The 19,022-nt window shown below is 52.4% G+C and overlaps 1 protein-coding gene across 1 annotated transcript in view; it reads left to right on the forward strand.

Moving 5' to 3' along the window:
- Window positions 1-19,022, forward strand: part of ADAMTS7 (ADAM metallopeptidase with thrombospondin type 1 motif 7) — a 59,646-nt gene that overhangs the window by 14,061 nt on the left and 26,563 nt on the right. Inside the window, exons 9-16 of the mRNA XM_056865761.1 lie at window positions 3,134-3,278; window positions 4,190-4,282; window positions 5,009-5,154; window positions 8,346-8,515; window positions 9,198-9,331; window positions 10,378-10,498; window positions 10,850-11,094; window positions 16,085-16,226. Coding sequence (XP_056721739.1) covers window positions 3,134-3,278; window positions 4,190-4,282; window positions 5,009-5,154; window positions 8,346-8,515; window positions 9,198-9,331; window positions 10,378-10,498; window positions 10,850-11,094; window positions 16,085-16,226 — 1,196 coding nt within the window. The remainder of the gene's footprint in view (window positions 1-3,133; window positions 3,279-4,189; window positions 4,283-5,008; window positions 5,155-8,345; window positions 8,516-9,197; window positions 9,332-10,377; window positions 10,499-10,849; window positions 11,095-16,084; window positions 16,227-19,022) is intronic.

The raw sequence follows: 19,022 nt of genomic DNA on the forward strand, positions 1-19,022 counted from the left end.
ACAGCAGGGCTTTCAGAGCCCCCTGTGTGTGGGGGCGGGAGGGGGGCACTGTGACCACAAAGAGGCAGTGGGTGTTGTGGGCTGGGCTGCGTCCTGGGAAATAATCAATGGAGACCACCCAGGGGCAGGCAACAAAGAGAGCACAGGGGAGGAGTTCTTTGGGCAGCGCTGTGAGCAGGGCGTCACCCCTAATCTCCATCTTTCTTGCTCTTCCTCGTGCTGCCTGGCTCTCGGGGATTTACTGGCGATTGCCATGAAAGAGAGCCGCAAGCATTTGGTACAGGGTGGCCAGCTCCTGCTTTAGCTTGCGCATGGAGGTCACAGAGTTCTCTCTCTGCTTAGCTTTGATAAAGTAGGTGAGTGTGCACATAGGCCGAGGACAAGCATGCAGGTAGGAGGCAGAGAGGCATGGGCTGGCTTGCAGGTGAAGAGGGAGGAGGCTCTTTCACTTGCAGAGGGCCAAAGTGCCTCGGGCTTGTTCCCTGCCCCTGAAGAGCTGCTGCTGACTGCCACCCTCTTGGGCTTGGGGGCCATGGGGAGGTTGTTCCCACAAGCCCTTCTGGCTGGAGTGGTCACTGGCCAAAGCGGTCCCTACTGGACACCGGATCAGCCCCGCTGAACTGCCCTTCAGGGGAAAAGGGTTTGCACCAACTAGCTTCCACTTTGCAGAACACAGTGTGGGGCAGTGGCCGGCCACCACTCGGGGCCGCCTGGCTGTGTTGGCCAGCCAGGGAGCAGCTGCTACAGACCACCCCCAGCCCTGGCCCAGTGGGAACCTGGCCAAGGCCAAAGATGCTTCCCAACTAAGGAGGGCGAAGCCAAATTCTTTCGAGCATCTGTTTATTTTTAGCCGTCTGTTGCTGTTGACCCTTCTGGGCAACAAAGAGCAAAGTCTGGAGGCTTGCCTGGAGGCTCTGCGGTCGTTTGGCCTGGCTGGGAAAGAGAGGCAAGAAAAGGGCACAAGAGGGCAGCAGCTGGACTGCAGCTGCCTGGCGGGCCTTCTGGCACTGGAGCGAGGTTGGCACCTTGGCAGGGGCTGAAGGCACGTGAGTGGGGGGAGGAGAGAGGAGCAGTCCGACGCACTGCTCTGTTGCATTCTCCCATTGGGGTTCCATGCAGTCTGCATGGTTCCATGCAGTCTGCACACTTGTGCTGGAGGGGAAGAGGGGCCGTCTCTCCGCATGCGTCACTCCAAGGCTCCACCGGGGGGGGGGTCTGCTGGGTCAGCCTGGCATGTCCCAGCTGCCCTCCTTTCTCCCACTGGAGGTGCCGGAGCTCCAGCCAGCCTGCTGGGGACTGGTGGCTCCGTAGGGAGGAAAAGGGCTGCACGTGTTCTGCACGTATTCAGGGGCACTTGATTGAATTAGGCCTGCGATGGTCCAGGAACGGACCCTGAGGACACAAATACTCTCATTCCTATGTGCGCTTCTTCCCAGATGAGACGCAGTGCCTGCCGGCCAGCTTTGAGCCAAGTTCAAGCCAGTGTGAGCTGGGCCGGAGAGACAGGCAGGGCAGAGGGAGCTCCCCAGGAAAGGAGAGGTGTACAGCGAGCAAAGAGCTAGGGAGAACATGAACACATGAAGCTGCTAGGGTCTCAGGCTGAGGTCTTTCACATCACCTACTTGCCCAGTACCTATAGCTGGGGTTGCCGGGGATTGAACCTGGGATCTTCTGCATGCCAAGCAGATGCTCTACCACTGAGCCACGACCCTGCTCCTCAAACCTCTCTGAGGTTTGGTCCTCAGAGCAGGTGTGCCTTGAGAGCAGCTCTTTCCTGATCTCCTCCTGCCTTCCGGTGCCTCGACAAAGGTGTGCACCCTCTGGAGGCAGGTCTGGCTACCTGAAAGCACAGTCCTTCCTCACAGGACAGGAACATTTCCTCGCCTGCCTCACGGTCCACTGGCCGGCCCAAAGTTCCAAGGCCGGTCCGGAAGAGGAGGGCTTGATCAGCAGGCTGGTTTTGGGTGTTCTGCATCCTTCTTCATCCTTGCCATTCTGAATTAAATGCAACCTTCCTCGCCCAGCTTGCAAGTGCCTTTCTGTAGTAAAATGACATGGCCGGGGGACCACCTCCCGCCGTCAACTTTGGGAGAGCCAACAAACAAGCAAAAGCTTTTCTTTGTCACTCGTGGGCATTTCCTTGGCAGAGTTCAAAGTCCACCTGGACACAAATATCAGCCAAGCGTTTCTTCGATGCCTTTGCATAAATAGAGGGTTTTCCTCAGCCCCTTCCTGCGGGAAGTCTTTGAAATCCAGGTCCCCTGACTAGATTTCAAAGGGAAGGGCTGCTTGGAGCTCAGGAGGAGGCAGCGTGGCTGCAAGGCAGGAGGTCCCACGCTCATTCCTGAAGGCTGGGAAGGATTTCTGCAGAGGCCCAGTCTGGAGGAGGCGGTGGGAGATCTGTGACCGGATCTTCACAGCCGTTTCAAACAGTACGTTGCAGCCCTGATTCGACGGGGCGGGGAGTTGGTGCTTTCACTCCCACACGGTTTCATTTGTGACAAGCAGCTCATGCCCCCCCGCCCCCATGCAGGTAGCGCTGCCTTTTTAACACTGCTGTGTGGCTATCCTGGCAGCTGCATTTGCGCCTCAGCCTGCCCCGGACTGGAGAGAGGAGTGGGAGGCGTCGGAGTCTTCTGTGCTCTCCTGCTAGCGGGCCCCATCGCCTCTGGTTCCTCTGCCTCTTAATAGGTGGTCTTTCCTCTGGAACAGAGCAGGGTCAGGATAAGGCGGGACCCTGTTGTTTATTTGCCCCCCCCCCCGCACAAATTCATTCAGCGCCTTAGTCGTACTCAGCCCTGCAGGTTGGATGTGGCTGCCCAGCACCACAAACGCCAGCGCTGGGGGAGGATGGGCTCTTCTCCCGCCCGTGGAGCCTTGCTTTTCCTGCCCTCAGTCAGAGACCAAAATAGAGGCTTCGCCCTTTAAAAGGCCCTGCCAGTTTGGCTGTGGCACCTGAAATCTTGCTTCCCGCCTTTCTGGCTTGAGGCGCCTCGCCACTAGAGAAGCCCGGCTTCTTGCTGGGATGGAGTGCCGCAAAGTATACGGTTTCCCCCGTCGCTTCCCCTGCCCCTTTCCAATTGCAGGCTCCATTTCATGCTCAGCTTTTTAATGCTCGTGTTTCTGTTTGCAGTCGTGGTTGGGGGCTCTGCCTGGATGACCCACCAGCCAAAGATGTGCTAGACTACCCCTCCGTCCCACCGGGGGTCCTCTATGACGTCAGCCACCAGTGCCGGCTTCAGTACGGACCGTACTCCACCTTCTGTGACGACATGGATGTAAGGAAGGGCTGGGCCTCGGCTCCTCGTTTATTTCTGATGTGGCATAGAATGGGGACATAGGTGTTGTTGTGTGCCTATGTGGAAGCCCCCGGCAAACAACTCTGTAGAGGAAGTCAGCTCAAGCAAGATTTGGGTGCGCCAAGTGCAGGCCGTTTGCCCTGAACTTTGCGTTTGATCGTTGCCGTGCAAAGACTAAGCCAAGAGCTAATTATTGCAGCCCCTGAACTGTCTTCTGCATTTGCTCACATTCACTTATCCTCTTCTAGAACAAAAAACAAAAAAAAACCTCCATTAGATACAGTAGCATGATAAGTCATTTAATGAAATTTATAGTCTTAAAGCAATATAAAACAACTATAACACTCAGCAGGGGATTAAAATGCCCCTCAAATCAGTCACCCAAAAGATGTCCAGCCCTCCAGTCATCCAGCAAATAGTTTCCAGAAGAGGAAAGTCCTTCCGCTTCTTCCTCAGTAAATGCGAGCCAGGGCTGTTCCTTCCCTTTGGATCATCCTTCCCTCCTCTCTTTATGGCTTGATGTGTTTCCCTTCCTTTCCTTTCCCTTTGTTTGTAAAATGTGGATTGTAAGCTCCTTGAGGCAGGGACTGTCCTTTTGGTTTATGCTCCTCTGTGAAGAGCCACAGGACTCTTTCGGTCCTCCTCCTCTTCATTTCGGGTCCTTTCTCAAGGAACCCCTTCCCCAAAGGCCCCTTAATGGTCTCTTCCCATGTTTCACCAAGGCCATTCCTTGTTAAAAACAGAAAAGCTCAGGAGATAACTGCAGGGGCAAGGATGCCTGCAGTTGGGGGACAAGAAGTGTTTTGGGGAAGTTCACCTCCCTTTTTCAGGAGGGCTGGTCCAGGGGGCTCTGAACTGATTGCATTTGGTGCTTTCCCCCCCACCTCCAGAGTGTCTGCAGCACACTGTGGTGCTCCGTGGGGAACACGTGTCACTCCAAGCTGGATGCGGCCGTTGATGGAACCAAGTGTGACGAGAAGAAGGTATTGGGAGGGCCAGAGCCGCTGCCCCACTCATCTGGGGCAGCATTGGGGGGCAGCACTTTGTGGCATCATTTTTGACAGGGCTGTTTCGGGATGTACAGGGCAGAGGCTGTGAGTTTAAGGGGAAGAGCAGGGAGGGCCATCCTTTTCTCTTGCTCCAGCTTCCCCCGGAAAACCCTCAACTCCAAGCTGTGTTTACCCATGGTAGGGAACACTTATGGGTGCTCCTACGGTTTCCCCATGAGGCCAGAAATGCTTTTGGGTGGGGGGACAATCAATTTTCAGCAGGAGAACAGCATGAGAAATAAACGGGGTCTCTCACCCGGCACTGCAGAAGGACCTTCCTTGGGGTCCCCCCCTGGGTTGAGGAGAAAGATGGGCTTCTAAAGAATGTTAATGAACCTTTGGAAGACATGTGGTCCTGGGTCTGTCAAGGCCTGTCTTGTCTACACAGACTGGCAGCGGCTCTCCAGGGTCTCAGGCAGAAAAGAGACTTTCACATCACCTGCTTCCTGATCCTTTTAACTGGAGATGCTGGGGGTTGAACCGGGGACCTTTTGCATGCCGAGCAGAGGCTCTTCCACTGAGCCGCGGCCCCTCCTGATGGCTCAGACCTTTGCCGTACTCTGATGTCTTAGAGCTGAATGGGGCTGCTTGCTCTTGAGCCAGCAATGATTGTAAGGAGTGTGCCGGCTTGACTTGATCCTGCTCTCCCTTGCTCCTCAGTGGTGCTTCAATGGGGAGTGCGTGCACATGGGGTACCGCCCAGAGTCCATCAATGGCGGCTGGAGCGTGTGGAGTTCCTGGGCAGCCTGCTCTCGAACCTGCGGCGCTGGAGTGCAGAATGCAGAGCGGCAATGCAACAGACCCATGTAAGTCACTCTGCTCCCACATTTGGGGGGGGTGGATTGGGGGCCAGAGGCACTTCCAAGTCATGCAGTTCTCTCCCCATTCGCCATTTCCTTGTCCATCTCCCCCAGGTTCCTTCTAATAGTAATGGGGGTGGCTCCCAACAAACCAGTTCAGCAGCAAAGTGGGGCCAGCCGTGCAGGCAAGGGGACCCCGGGATGTAAGAAAATGTTAGTTTGGTTAGTTTGGAAAATGTTAGTTAGCCATGCAGAGCAAACTCTCCAGACGTGGGGAGAACGCTGCCCCATGCGCCTAGCTGAATAAAGCCCTCGGTGTGCCCAGCAGCCAGAAGCTGGAGTATGCAGTGGGGCCTGGTCAGGGGAGGAAAGTTTTTCTGTCTCCATTTACCTCCCTTCAGGATCCTACAAGCAGTAAAGGAGCACATGCCCCACATCACAGAAGGGCCTGGGGAAGGGGGAGGTTAGTTCAGACCGAAGAGAAAAGTTCCTTTCTCCAGTTCAAATGACCCCTCCGCCGGGGGCTGCAAAAGAGGCCCATGCCTAAGAGTTTATGGGCACCCTGGTGTGTGTGTGTGTGTGTGAGTTAGGGTTGGGGGATATGTGTTGTGAGATGCGCATCTCCCAGTCTGCTCCCAGCTTCTCCCTTCCAGTAAAACTACCCCTGTGCTCTGGTGTGGTGGAGCTTGGTGAGGATTTTATGAAGCGCTGAGTTACCATTGCCATTCCAAACTCTCTCCAAGCTGAACGGCACACAGCCACAGTGGGGTGGGGGGTTGCACACAAGTCTTCTCTTGACTCCTTCTGGTTTTGATGTATTTTTCTTAAACTTTGGTCTGTGGTGGATATTCAGACATGCAGCGACTACTCCTGAAAGCAACCCTTGTTTTCCAGCAGAGGGAAAAAGGGGGGGCAGCCTCACATACCTTGCACTGCATGTTCTTGTTTTTTTCTATTGTGCATGAGTCACTGAGGCCAGAGTTGCTTGGAATTGTTAGCAAAATCTGTTGAGAGATGAGCAGCATCCTTTGGAAAGATAAAAAGATAGCAAAGCGGCATTTCCTCTTGTTACTTGGGTGCCTGTCATCAGCCGGTCTCCCTCCACCCTAACACAGCACAAAACTTCATGTCACAGCTTTCCCCCCCACACCATGCCCCCCCCCGTGATGTGCCCCAAGCCAAAGGGCAAGTCAAATGGCAAATATTTAGCAGTTGCTTCATCATCTTGTTTCATTGCTTCACAGGTGCAAGTGGCTGATTTATTTAAACAAAACATTTCAAAAACGAAAGCTGGTGTTTTAATTTTAAATCAGATGAACTCAAGTATAGAATGAAATGGTCTAGGAACGTGTTGATACCAACCCTTCCAGTCTCTTAAACAGAATCTTAACCACCGGTCATTCACTTAACCAGAGGCTGCTTTCCTGGAAAGAGTCATGGGGGAGGGGGGCGACCCCTGTCTCCTCAGGGCAAGTACTGTCGTTGTCACAAGAAGCCCCATATTATGGGGGGCCAAGCACTAACAAGTCCCCACAGGCGCTAGGAGCCAGGGGATGCCATCCTATATCTCACTGGAATCATCCATGAGGCCCAGATGGGCAATCTTGGGGCTTCTCTTTCATGCCCTCCACCTGCCTGGGTTTGGTCTCAGATCCAAAAGCCCACAGCAAGGACATTCCCTTCCCTTCTCATGGCCTAGTAGTTTCTCTGCCTTGCTTCTGGAAGGACATTGCCACTTAGAAGCAAACGACAGGCACTGTGATTCGGAAGGAACATCCCATTTTGCTCAGTGGAATTTATGTCCAAATAAGGGCCAGAACAGACGTTGACATGCACATTTTCAGTAAGCAGCAGCTGGTGTGTGTGTCAAGGGCACAGCATGGGATATGCAGATGTTTTCCTGCCATGAGGCCAGCGGAACAGAGGGGGGAGGAATTTGCATCGGGAGAGCAGTGGGGGAAAAGGTCAACCCCCTCCAGCCCTGTCCCCAACCCCACTGGGTCTCCCAGTGTAGCAGATATTAACAAAAACTATGAGAGATCCATTTAGAACTGTCCCACCACCAGTACTGGCCATGAGTATATTATTTATTATCATTATTTTATTCATTTGTACCCTACTTTTCTCCCCAATGAGGACTCAAAGCAGCTTATATCATTCGCCTCTCCTCCACTTTATCCTCCCAACGACCCTGTGAGGTAGGTTAGGCTGAGAGTTTGTGACTGGCCCAAGGTCACCCAACGAGCTTTTGTGCTAGAGTGGGGGTGCAAACCTTGGTCTCCCAGATCCTAATATTCAACTCTAACCACTACACACACTGCCTTTCAGCCTTGTCCATAGGATTGCTCTGTTAGCCTTCAAGTAAGTGATCCTGCTTAGTGTCCTTGCATGTGTACAGGGGAGGGGAAACCAAAATTTCAAAGGAGCTGGGTGGCACATTAAAGGTTAACAGATTTATCAAAGTATAAGCTTTCAAGGGCTGGAGCTTCTGCTCCAAAAAATCTAGGTCTGGCTGAAAAGGGGCCGTAAGACACTCTTTTGGTTGTCCTGCCACAGACCAACATAGCTTCGCCATTGGAATTTGTAAACAGAAATTTGTGTTTAGTCTCCAAGCAGGCATAATTCCGCAGTGCGGAAGGCCTGTGGTTTTGAATTAAGCACTTAGGTTGTACGGAGGCACAAACCAATATATTTTCTCCCTTATAGAAAAACATTGTTTTTTGCATCCTTGTTCAGGAAATATATGAGCTCCAAAATGGGAAACTCCTTTTAAACCAGCAGTTCAAATCAACGATTATGACTGACCTCGATTTAAATCAGCCCCCCCCCCGCCATCCACCGTCTGTCTAACTATGCAAGCTTGTTTTCATTTATGTTGAGATGGTTCTTAGATTTTGTTCTTTGTTTGGAGTGACATGGATATGCTGACCCTGGAAAATGCAAAAGAATTAAATGGAACGTGGTGTATTCCGCTGTGGGGGTGGGGGGTGGGCGGCTGGTGGGCCGGGGGCCAGCCATGCCTCCCTGCCCTCTCTTCCTGAGCAGGCCCAGCTCAGTTTGGGCCGTAGGGCCGTCTTCGTGTGCTTTCAGGCTGTTTCCTGGGACCACCTTTTGCTCACAGGAGGTGCTCAGCAGGAGGAGCTGAGGAATCCCACCCGTCTTGGGTCTCTTAGTTGGCGTCTCTTTTCCAACCTCAGGCCAAAGTACGGTGGCAAATATTGCGTTGGGGAACGAAAGCGCTTCCGAGTCTGCAGCTTGAAGCCCTGCCCGTCGGACCAGCCGTCTTTCCGCCACATCCAGTGCAGCCAGTTTGATGCCAGGCCCTACAAAGGGAGACTCTACAAGTGGACCCCCGTCCCTGGCAACAGTAAGCGCTGGGTTAGCAAAGTGATAAAGATCAACTGGGTTGGTGGGGCTTCTTGATCATTATGTTAGCATTTGTGTTGGAAGCCGAATGCCCAGAAGTGCTTCCTCTGCCATACGCAACTTGGCTGACTTGTTTGACTCACCCGGAGCTCTTCCATCTGCATGTGCCTTCTGCCTGCTTGGATCACACTTTAATCTAGAATTGGTGAGTGGAGGACACCCTTAACTTTGAAGGCCTCCGAGACTGTCGACATTAGAGAGAGGTGTTTGGCATGGTGTCCGGGGAAATGCTTTGTTCTTTGGGAAAGGCTTTTCCAGCTGAGCTGGATCCAGATACAGTGAGGAGAGAGAACCATAGAGTTGGAAAGGACCACCAGGGTCATCCAGTCCAACCCCCTGCACAATGGTTTGCTGCCTCCTGCCTTCCCTGTTATTGGCCTTGCATGCTCCTCAAGGACTGTCTGGTCACCATAATTGGGCCAGGAAATAATTTCCACCCAGGTTAGGTTATCTAGTGGACTTGGGATTTGGGAAGGTGCCAGGGAAGGAGCTTTGTAAGCGCCGTTGGCCAAGCACAGGCCGAGTTCTGGCTTCCAACCGCTGCATCTCCAAGGGTCTCAGGCACAAGGAAGGAATGATGTTGACCTGGCAGCTGATTTGGTTGTCCTCTTTGGCCTCTGCAGTTAATCCGTGCGAACTGCACTGTCGCCCAGAGAATGAGTTCTTTGCCGAAAAGCTCCGCGATGCAGTTATCGATGGGACGCCTTGTTATGAAGAGAGCTCCAGCCGAGACATGTGCATCAACGGGATCTGTAAGGTAAGCTGTGAGGAGGCTTTGGTCTCTTAGCTGGCGTTGTGACTGTGATGGCAGAATCCGAACGGCTGGGTGGCCAGGTGAGGAGAGCCATGTGGCCTTCCGCAGGTAAATCACAACTCTGATTCTCATCAGTGGAAGGATGTGTGTGATGTGGTGGAGGGAGAAGAAGAAGCCAGGTAAGGAGAAAAGGGAATGGACAATTGCTGCCTCCTCCTTTTTCTGGTCCTTCTCTCAGCCAAGGACAATCCAACAGTTTTGTCAATGTGCCATCAAGACATGGAAATGGAAACCCAGAGGGGGGAACACGTTTCGGTCTCCATGGAAGCTCTGAGATAGTTTTAGAGGCTGCCTTTGCTTCAGTGGAAAAAATCCAAGGGGAGACTCCAGCCCAGAATCTGTTGTGTTAGAACTCAAATGTAGATTTGATAGTGTCAGATGTAGTTTGAGCAGAGACTTGGGATAGTTGGTGAGTTACAAAAAAATACTTGTTCCTCCTTACACTTCTGTGGGTGTGGGTGTTCGGTCAAGTCGCTTCCAGCTTATGCTGACCTATGAATTAATGTCCCCCAAAACGTCCTATCATTAACAGCCTTACTCAGGTCTTGCAAACTGAGGGCCGTGGCTTCCTTGATGGAGTCAATCCATCTCATGTTGGGTCTCCCTCTTTTCCTGCTGCCTTCAGCTTTTCCTAGCATGAATGTCTTTTCCACTGAGACCTGTCTGAGTATATGTACATGATTCAAATTCATCCTGCTTTGCCTCTTCCTCTGTATTTGGGTGTGGTCCACACCCTCTCTTAGTGAATCAGTCTTTTGAGTGGACCGTGTGATAGTCCTTGGATGCTGGACCTTCTAGCCGCTGCTGGTCGTAGCTCCCTCTCCTTTTAGTGTGATCCTGAGCAGATATTACACCCTTCTGTGTCTTCTGAAGTCAGTGGGCAAAGAAGGCTGTAGCTCTGTTTAGGATTATACCATTAACACCCATGACGGTCAGGGCCCTGGGCTGACCCCCCCCCCCCACTTTGACTTCCCTTCCCTGTCTTTCAGAATGTTGGCTGTGACTTTGAAATCGACTCCTACGCAGTGGAGGACCGGTGTGGCGTGTGCCAGGGGGACGGGTCCACTTGTCAAACCGTCAAGAAGACCTTTGAGAAGAGCGAGGGGAGGGGTGAGGTTGTGTGCCAGATTTTTCCCTTGGGAGGGCTTGAACATCTCGGTGTTTGGTGCGTTGTGATGATGATAGGACACGCTGGCAGCCCCTGGAGGACAGGAAAGAGAAAATGTGCATTGTGGATCAAGAGGGAGACCTTTGGAAGGTAGCATTTTAAAGGAGGGTCTTTTGGCAGGAAAAGAGACCTCATAGAAGCTGTTCACCCCTTAGCTTGTTGACAGTTCTTCGTTGAATGCTTGGGAAGGGGCAAACACTCAGAAGGCCCTAACAGTAGGAGAACTCCGAAACAGGGGCCTCTTTCTTCCTCCTATTCCCTCCAGCTGACTGAAAGTTCACTCCTCTGGACAGGTTATGTCGATGTTGGGCTGATCCCAGCTGGGGCGCGAGAGATTCAGATTGAGGAGGTGGCTGAAGCGGAGAACTTCCTGGCTTTGAGAAGCCAGGAGCCAGGGAAGTACTTCCTGAACGGCGACTGGACCATCCAGTGGAATGGCGATTACCGGGTGGCAGGGACAACTTTCACCTACGAGCGGACAGGGAACTGGGAGAATCTCACCTCTCCGGGTCCCACAGAGGAGCCCGTGTGGATCCAGGTACTTGGGTGAGGGTCAGCAGTCCTTTGGTGACAGCGTGGGCACCAGGTGGCTGAGGTGCCAGACTAGGGGGGAGGAGGGAGTTCTGGGGTCTGGGTTGCCCATGCAATTTGTGGTCCTCTATTGCAGCTGGAGGGGTGAATTTCTTTCTGGCTCAGGCCCCCCACCTCTAAAACAGGGGCAGCTGAGGGACGTGCATCATGGGAAGGTTGAAGGGCAAAAGCACACTGAAGCCTCTTGCTAGTGAACACATGAAGCTGCCTTATACTGAATCAGACCCTTGGTCCATCAAAGTCAGTATTGCCTACTCAGACTGGCAGCGGCTGTCCAGGGTCTCAGGTGGAGGTCTTTCACATCACCTACTTGCCTAGTCCCTTTAATTGGAGATGCTGGGGATTGAACCTGGGACCTTCTGCATGCCAAGCAGATGGTCTACCACTGAGCCAAAGCCCCTCCCCTGATGTGAGTTGGCATTTCTCAAACTGGGGTCTGGGGACTCCAAGGCTTGTGAGGGTGCTGAAGAGGACTTGGTAAAGTGGGCTAGTCTCATGCCCATTCAGACAACTTAAAAATAGACCCACGTTATTTTTTTAGCGAAGGAGGCAGGAAATCAGAACCAGCTTTCTGCTCCTTCGCCTCTTTCACAGTTTATTCTGGTGTAAAATTGAGTGTCTTTTCACTCTTTTTCTAAGACAAAGGATAGAGTGGAGCCTCTTCCTCTATCCTGCAATCCTTTGCCAGAAAACAGAGTAAAAAGACACTCAATTTTACACTAGAACTGTGAAAGAGGCGAAGGAGCAGAAAGCTAGTTCTGAGTTCCTGCCTCCTTCGCTAAAAAAATAATGTGGGTCTATTTTTAAGTTGTCTGAATGGGTGTGAGACTAGCCCACCTTACCAAGTCCTCTTCAGCACCCTCACAGGCCCCAGAGGTCTCCATTAACAATCGAAGCTGATGGCTGTTTTCAGTTGAATGCTGGAAGATCATAGAATGATAGAACCATAGAGTTTGAAGGGGCCATAGAGGCCATCTAATCCAACCCCTTCCACAATGCAGGATCAGACTAGAGCATCCCTGACAAGTGTTTGTCCAGCCTCTGCTTAAAAACTGCCAGTGAGCGGGAGCTCACCACCTCCCTAGGTAGCTGATTCCACTGTCGAACAACTCTTACTGTAAAAAACTTTTTCCTACTATCCAACCGGTACCTTTCCACCCGCAATTTAAACCCATTATTGTGAGTCCTATCCTCTGCTGCCATCAGGAACAGCTCCCTGCCCTCCTCTAAGTGACAGCTCTTCAAATACTTCAAGAGAGCAATCATGTCCCCCCTAAACCTCCTCTTCTCCAGACTGAATATTCCCAGCTCCCTCAGCCTTTCCTCGCAGGGGTTGGTCTCCAGGCCCCTGATCATCCTCTTCGCTCTCCTCTGCACCTGCTCCATTCTGTCCACATCCTTTTTGAAGTGGGGCCTCCAGAACTGCACACAATATTCCAGGTGTGGCCGGACCAATGCTGTGTACAGCGGTACTATGACATCTTGCGATTTGGATGTTATGCCTCTGTTGAGATCAGGTAGTGTGGGTTTCTGGCCTTTTTTATTTCTAGGAGCAGCTCTGAAATATTTTCCAGCAACTGCCAATTGTTGCCACCTGTTTTCCTGACAGAGATTCTGTGCCCTTAAGACCTGTGTGGCAGGCAGCAATTCAACTGAAGCAGCTGTCCCCATCCTGGGGGATTTTACATGTGGAGGGAGGGAATTGGTCCATGTGTGTGTAAAGTGCCTTCAAGTCACAGCTAACTTATGGCGACCCCTTTTGGGGTTTTCATGGCAGGAGACTAACAGAGGTGGTTTGCCAGTGCCTTCCTCTGCACAGCAACCCTGGACTTCCTTGGTGGTCTCCCATCCAAATACTAACCAGGGCTGACCCTACTTAACTTCTGAGATCTGACGAGATCAGGCTAGCCTGGGCCATCCATGTCAGGGCAATGGGTCCATAGCAGTCGTGAAACCATCCTGAACCCGGAACTCGCCAGCCCAGGGCTCTCCTCCCCCAGCAAGCTACGCTGACCAGCTTGTCAAAGTGCTGCAGTCCAGCCTCCCAAGGTGGGGGATCGGGTGTGCGTGTGTGGATCAGCTGCTGGGCAAAGTCCCATTCTTCCTGCTTTGGCTGAGAAGTGGTCACCGTGGAGTCCAGGAGACAAGGACAGAGAGCATTTCTCTCTGCCCTGGCCATGAAATGGTCAATTCCTGGTCACTCCTCACCTCTTGCAGCTGTTGATGGGGCTTCTGTTCGGAAAAGCCGGGCGCTTCTCCTCTCCAACCAACCCCTCCCCTACAGGGTACAATGAGACTCCGCCAGACTTCTGAGTCACACGTGTGCTCTTCTTTGGAAGCTGCTGCATTTGGCAGCGTGGAGGCCCCTGCTGATACGAGGGGGCCTTCCCTCCAGCTCAGGCCTGGCTTTCATCCTGCCCAGCTGAAACTGATCTACTTTGCGGCATTCCTCAAAGTGCTGACTCAGGAGAAACTGCTCCCATGGGGCAGAGGCCTCAGATCTGGGGTGGAGAGGCGGGGGTTTGGGGAGGGGGAAGGAGCGCTCTGCAGGGCCAGGGGGCTTCCACCCAGCTGCTTGTTGTGTTCTGCTTGCAGGTTCCCTTAACTGCAGTCTCTGCCCAGCAAGAATGCAGCAGCTGCCAGCCTAGATGTGGGTGTTTGGTTGTCCTCTGGCAGCTGCACCCACAGCCCAAGAGAGATGTTCTGCCACCCCGTGGTTGCCCAAAACCCCTTGGGTGGTTTATGCAGTTGGGGCAACCTTTGGGCTACTGTCGTTCTGCCTCCTTTTGCATTAAAGCGGGGGTGGGGGTGGGGGTCATCTCCATAGAAGAAGCAGGGGCAGGGAGAAGAGGCGGGCCTGGCCAGAGCCCAGCACCCCCATGGCTGAGTGTGGCATGGATTAAGGCAGACTTGAACTTTTCAAGGTTGGCATCTGTGGCTCAAGTAAACAGGTTTTTCCAGCACTGCAAAAATCTACAAAAAACGGCTGGGCCCATGCCGTAGCGGAGCGTCTGCACCCCTCATAACTTTGGCTCTAGCTGACCTCCTTTTCTAAAAATTTGCATCCACACCCACATATTTTTGTAGCAGTTGCAGTTCCTCAAAGCGGTGCAACCTGATTCCAGCCAGTAGTTTTATGGCGTTTTCAGCAGAATCACCTCCCAGTCCTTTGGGTGTCCATCTCCCAACTGTGGATTGCTTTCCAGAAAGGGCACAAGAAAACCAGCTCTGGCAGTTAATTCCTTCCCTTCAGAGAAGCTGGACTTTTGGGGGAGCGCTTAGGAGTTAATGAATCCCAGGATTGGTTTGTTTTTGTAGGAAGAAGTTTACTTTAACATTCCTTCCCGCCTGACAAGGCCGGGGATGTTCTTTTTTTGACCCCTGCACTTCTTTTCTCGGTTGGTGAGAATGGCTGCATTGTCTTCCAGCCGCTCCGCCTCCTCTCTGCTCATTCTACATTTATCTTGCATGTGTCCCTGGTGCGAGGAGAATCAGCTGTGGGTGGGGACTTGAGCCCCCACATCTACAGAGCCCCCTGCACCTGGGGGTCATGTCACCGTGTTCCTTCCGGGCAGGGGAGCTCTGCTCCCTTAGTTCCCTCCCTCGGCATAGGGCAGGTGCTTGCCATCAGGAGGCGGCATCCACAGTGAGCCAGGTTGGCAGGTTATGCCCGTCAGTCTTTCAAAGACACGCCAAGATTGATGGATGCCACCGGGGTCGCTGTGGCATCCAGCGCAATTGCTGTGCTTTCTGTGGCTTGCTTCCTCTTTGTGGGGCCAACCCGAGAGACTGCCTGGCCGGGCCAAGCCAGAGGGGGCAGACCACCAGCAGACCCCCCACTCGCTTCCTCTACAGCATGGGGAAAAGGAGACTGTGGCAGACCAACGGATGGATGAGTGTTGAGATTTATTTGGGGGCAAGTTAAAAGAGTTTCAAATTACTTTTAAAAGACGTTATTTTTTCATGTTCATGTTAACAGCTTGGACTGCATAATATTTGGGAAAACTCCATGGACTGTGCAACTGACTTGAAAGATCTATTTTTAAAAGCACTTTGGGATGCGCCTCAAGAGCCCCTTGGAGCAGGGCTCCAAAAATAACTTTGGTGATAAGGAAAGAATTCAGGCAAGCGGCAAGAGGTTTGCAGGCTTTCTCGAGGGACAGACCTCTGCAGGCTGACACTGGAGGCAGCCTGGAGTGCGTCTGTGTGAGAGCCCTTGTCCCTGCGCACGGGAATCGGGTTGAAAATGGCCTTGACGCTGATTTAATGGTGTAGTACGTGTGCTCACACACACACACACACACACACACACACTCTCTTTCTTTCTCTGCTCTCGCCTGGGCATTGTGCCCTTGTGAGCATATGGAGAATTCTTTTGGGCTGGCCGTAGTCGTGAATCGTGGTTTACTTTTGCAGTGCAGGCCTGGCCTTTGGTGGCACGGCTGTTTCCATATTTTACAGCTTGCACGTGTTCATAGTGTGCTCTTTGCAAATACAGTGAGGCTAGTTTTGTTTCCTGCCGAGAGCCAGCTAGAGAGCAGCCAGAGAGCCCGGGCCGATGGAGTCATTACACTTGCTTAGGATCTTAGAATTTGAAGAGCTTCAGTCTCTTTGCCTTTGAGGCAGGATTTCACATACCTTTGGTGATAGTAACACAAAGGTGACTTTTCGCACCATCAAACTTTCACAGGAAACAGCCCATTCCTGTCCCGCCTTCTGTAGGTCTAATTGCACGTGTGCATATTTGTAATATTCCTTTAATCATAGGAAAACAGATTAGATTCAGGCCTTCCCAGTGTGCGGGTAACATAGTGAATATGCAGTTTCAGGGCATCTTTCCTTCAGGTGGTTATATAGTTCCCCACTGCTCAAGCCACGCTTGGTTCTCTTTTGCATATTGTATCTGAATATGTATTTTTGAAATTCTTTCCTTTCAGCTCTTATTCCAGGAAAAGAATCCGGGTGTTCGCTACCAATACACGATCCAGCGGGAGTCTGACAGTGAGAATGAGATCACTCCAGCTGAGTTCTTCTGGCAGTATGGATCCTGGACAAAATGCACAGCCACCTGCGGGACAGGTGAGGAGGGTCTTCCCCTTCGTGCCACGCCTGTGCCTTTGGGGTTGTGTTAGGAGGGGCTGGAACAGTCAACATTCTAGCCAGGGAGCAACAGCAGTCCGCTCTCTGCACTGAGAAAATTCCTGGGGCTGCCGAAGAGCTTCATTTGGGCTGAGGTCCATCCTGCTCTGTGACCAGTCAGGACTTGGTGTTGTGGGGCTGTGAGGGGCATGGGCAGAAAAGCCACACACACACCCCATTCAAATTGCAGCACAGCCACACATTCACAAGGTGGCCTGGCTGGGATGGTGCGTGTTGAGAAATGCTTAGGAAGAGCGCCAATAAATATTGAGTCTGTCTCAGTGAGTATTGCAAATCCGGTCTTGCCTGCCTGTGTCCCAGAAGGGGTGGTGGTGGCCCAAGACATTTGAGCACCTGGCAGAAAATCTAGGCGGAACCTACCTCCCATATGCCACCTTGCCGAGAGAAGAGGGTAAAGAGAATGAAACTTCGCAGCCCCTGAAAGGCATACGTTACCCACTACCAGAAGTGAGGCTGTGCAGACTCTTACCTGTCAGGACTGTGGGGTTGGAAGCACCTGGTCAGTACTCCTGGTTAGTCAACAGCGCAAGCGCCCAACTGAATGTGTGCCCTGGAATGGGAATCCAGCATGCGGGCTAAGCACGGGTGGCCCCAGTTCCACACTGGATCCCTGAAGCAGGATGGGGGGGGGGGGCAGCAGGCAAAGGAGCTCTTTCTGGCAGCAGGGAAAGGAAAAGGAAGGCAGAAGGATCCGTGCATGGACTCAGGATGATGTTTTGGACTTGGGAATGTTTGGGAGCGCCGTGCAGCTGAGGCCCCGGGGCTGGCTGCTTTGCTGGCCTCCGTCAGCCCTGGACTCTGCTCTTTTGTCCTGAAGTTCTTCCATGAAATTAAATCTTGACTGCCCCAGGATCAGCTGCTGAAGGTCTCTGTTTGAAAAGGGGGGGCTGTTGTTTTTTAAAGCAGAGGCTGTTGCCTCTTGTTCTTTGACTTCCCAAGGTTACTGTCTTGACTGGCCATGGAAACCTGGGCTGACTGTTAAATATAAAATCTCTGTTCCCTGGGAAAGATTCCTGCCCCCATAGCCACGTTTACCAAACCAGGAGATGAGGCAAAATAAGTTAATTAATCTTTAACATCCTCTGGCCTCCCTCCCCACTCCCTTCTAGAGTTAGGATTTGGGAGGGGAGGGCAAATTTTCCTGCTTTTTCAACAGGCTGACTCCCAGAGCCCTGCAAGTTCATGAGATGCTGAAGTGTGGATAAACAGGGAGACATTTCAGCCAGCCTCAGTACAGCCCCAGGTGACCGTGATCCATGTGATGAACGGGCTTCTTTCCACTGGATCTTAATGCCCCTTTTCTGCAGGGAACTCTTCCTCAGGGAAGTTTCTCCCCATTTGAGCATTGTCCATTAGCAGCTGTATTTTTATTTATTCTAGATCAGGCTGCCTGCAGATGGTTTTCTAGCTTCACTGAGCCCGGAAACCTGAGCTGCAGAGGCGGCAAGCAGGATGCGTTGGAGGGAGCGGCTACCTTGCCTGATACTTGGCAGCTTCCCCTTTGATTCCCAAACTAGTGGCCAGGCGTCCTGGTGCTTTTCCTCTTCGGGATGGATGCCTTCCCAACCCTTGGTGGTTTTCTAGAACTCATCCATGTTTCCACTCCTCTGAACTGAAGTTACTTGTGCTGGGGGGGTGCTGTTTTCCATTTCCTCTGAAACCATAGTTGGCTTGATTAGACAGAGGGTGACGTTTGAAAATCAAATAATGAGATTTTCTCTTGAGCTTGCATGGCTGATAATGCAGAGGAGATGGAGAAGGGGCACTGTCCCCTGAAGCATGCAGCTTGGCTCACTTATGGGACCCCTCTGACTCTTCCTCTCCGCAAGCTTCCCTGGCAATGCCCCTTCTCCCTGCTTTGAGCAGGGTATGGCACAGATTGGATGGGTGGTTGGCTGGACATGTCTTTGTTTGGGGGGAGGGGAGTTGGGAAAGGTGGCTTCTCATCCGTTCAGGTTTTATGAGTCCGAACCATTTCACCCTGTGCCGTTTCTCTCATGCCCCTGCCTCCGTCCTTCATGCCATTTCATGCAGCATGCTGTGGGGGGGGGGGGGAGTTGGAACTTCCCGGCAAGCCGTATTGGAGTAGGCAGTGGTCTACCACAGTCACTAGGTGTGAAGGGTCCAGGGTACCCCTCGGTTGAGCAGGCCCAGGTAGAGGCCAGAGGTGGAGACCAGCGCTGGCTTATCGGCCACACAAGCGGTTCCTTGCAGCCTTCCCAAGAGAACTTTTAAACATGCTGGCAAAGGGAAGGGGTTGGTCTAATATCAAAGAGCAGAAGGTGACATCATCTCACTGTGGTTTCATGATTGCGGAGGACGGGGGGCTGGAGGTTATCCGATGGCTTCTCCATTAGCAACATGGGGAGAAAACGGTTTGCCAAGCAGCAACTTCTTGGTATCCTGCCAGAAAGCTTATGAGATGCTGGCCAGCAGCCTGCTAAATGGGAATTATCCATCATGCATACTGGTAATCCAGCATCTGGACTGGAAGTATGAGCATTTCCCCTTCATCTGCACCAGCACTGACCGTCTTTACCTTTTCCTTCCAGGAAAACATGTTCTGTGGCCATCTGGGGAGGGAAGGGGAGGCCCTTGCCAAGACTCCTGGGGCAAAGTATTAGCTGTCTGCTCTTCTAGTGCAGATGAGTACTGTAGAGAAAGGAAATAGTGCAAGGAAATGTTGTGTTTGTTTGTTTGTTAATTCGTTGAAGT

The sequence above is a fragment of the Euleptes europaea genome, chromosome 20, assembly GCF_029931775.1.
Source record: "Euleptes europaea isolate rEulEur1 chromosome 20, rEulEur1.hap1, whole genome shotgun sequence".
NCBI lineage: Eukaryota > Metazoa > Chordata > Lepidosauria > Squamata > Sphaerodactylidae > Euleptes > Euleptes europaea.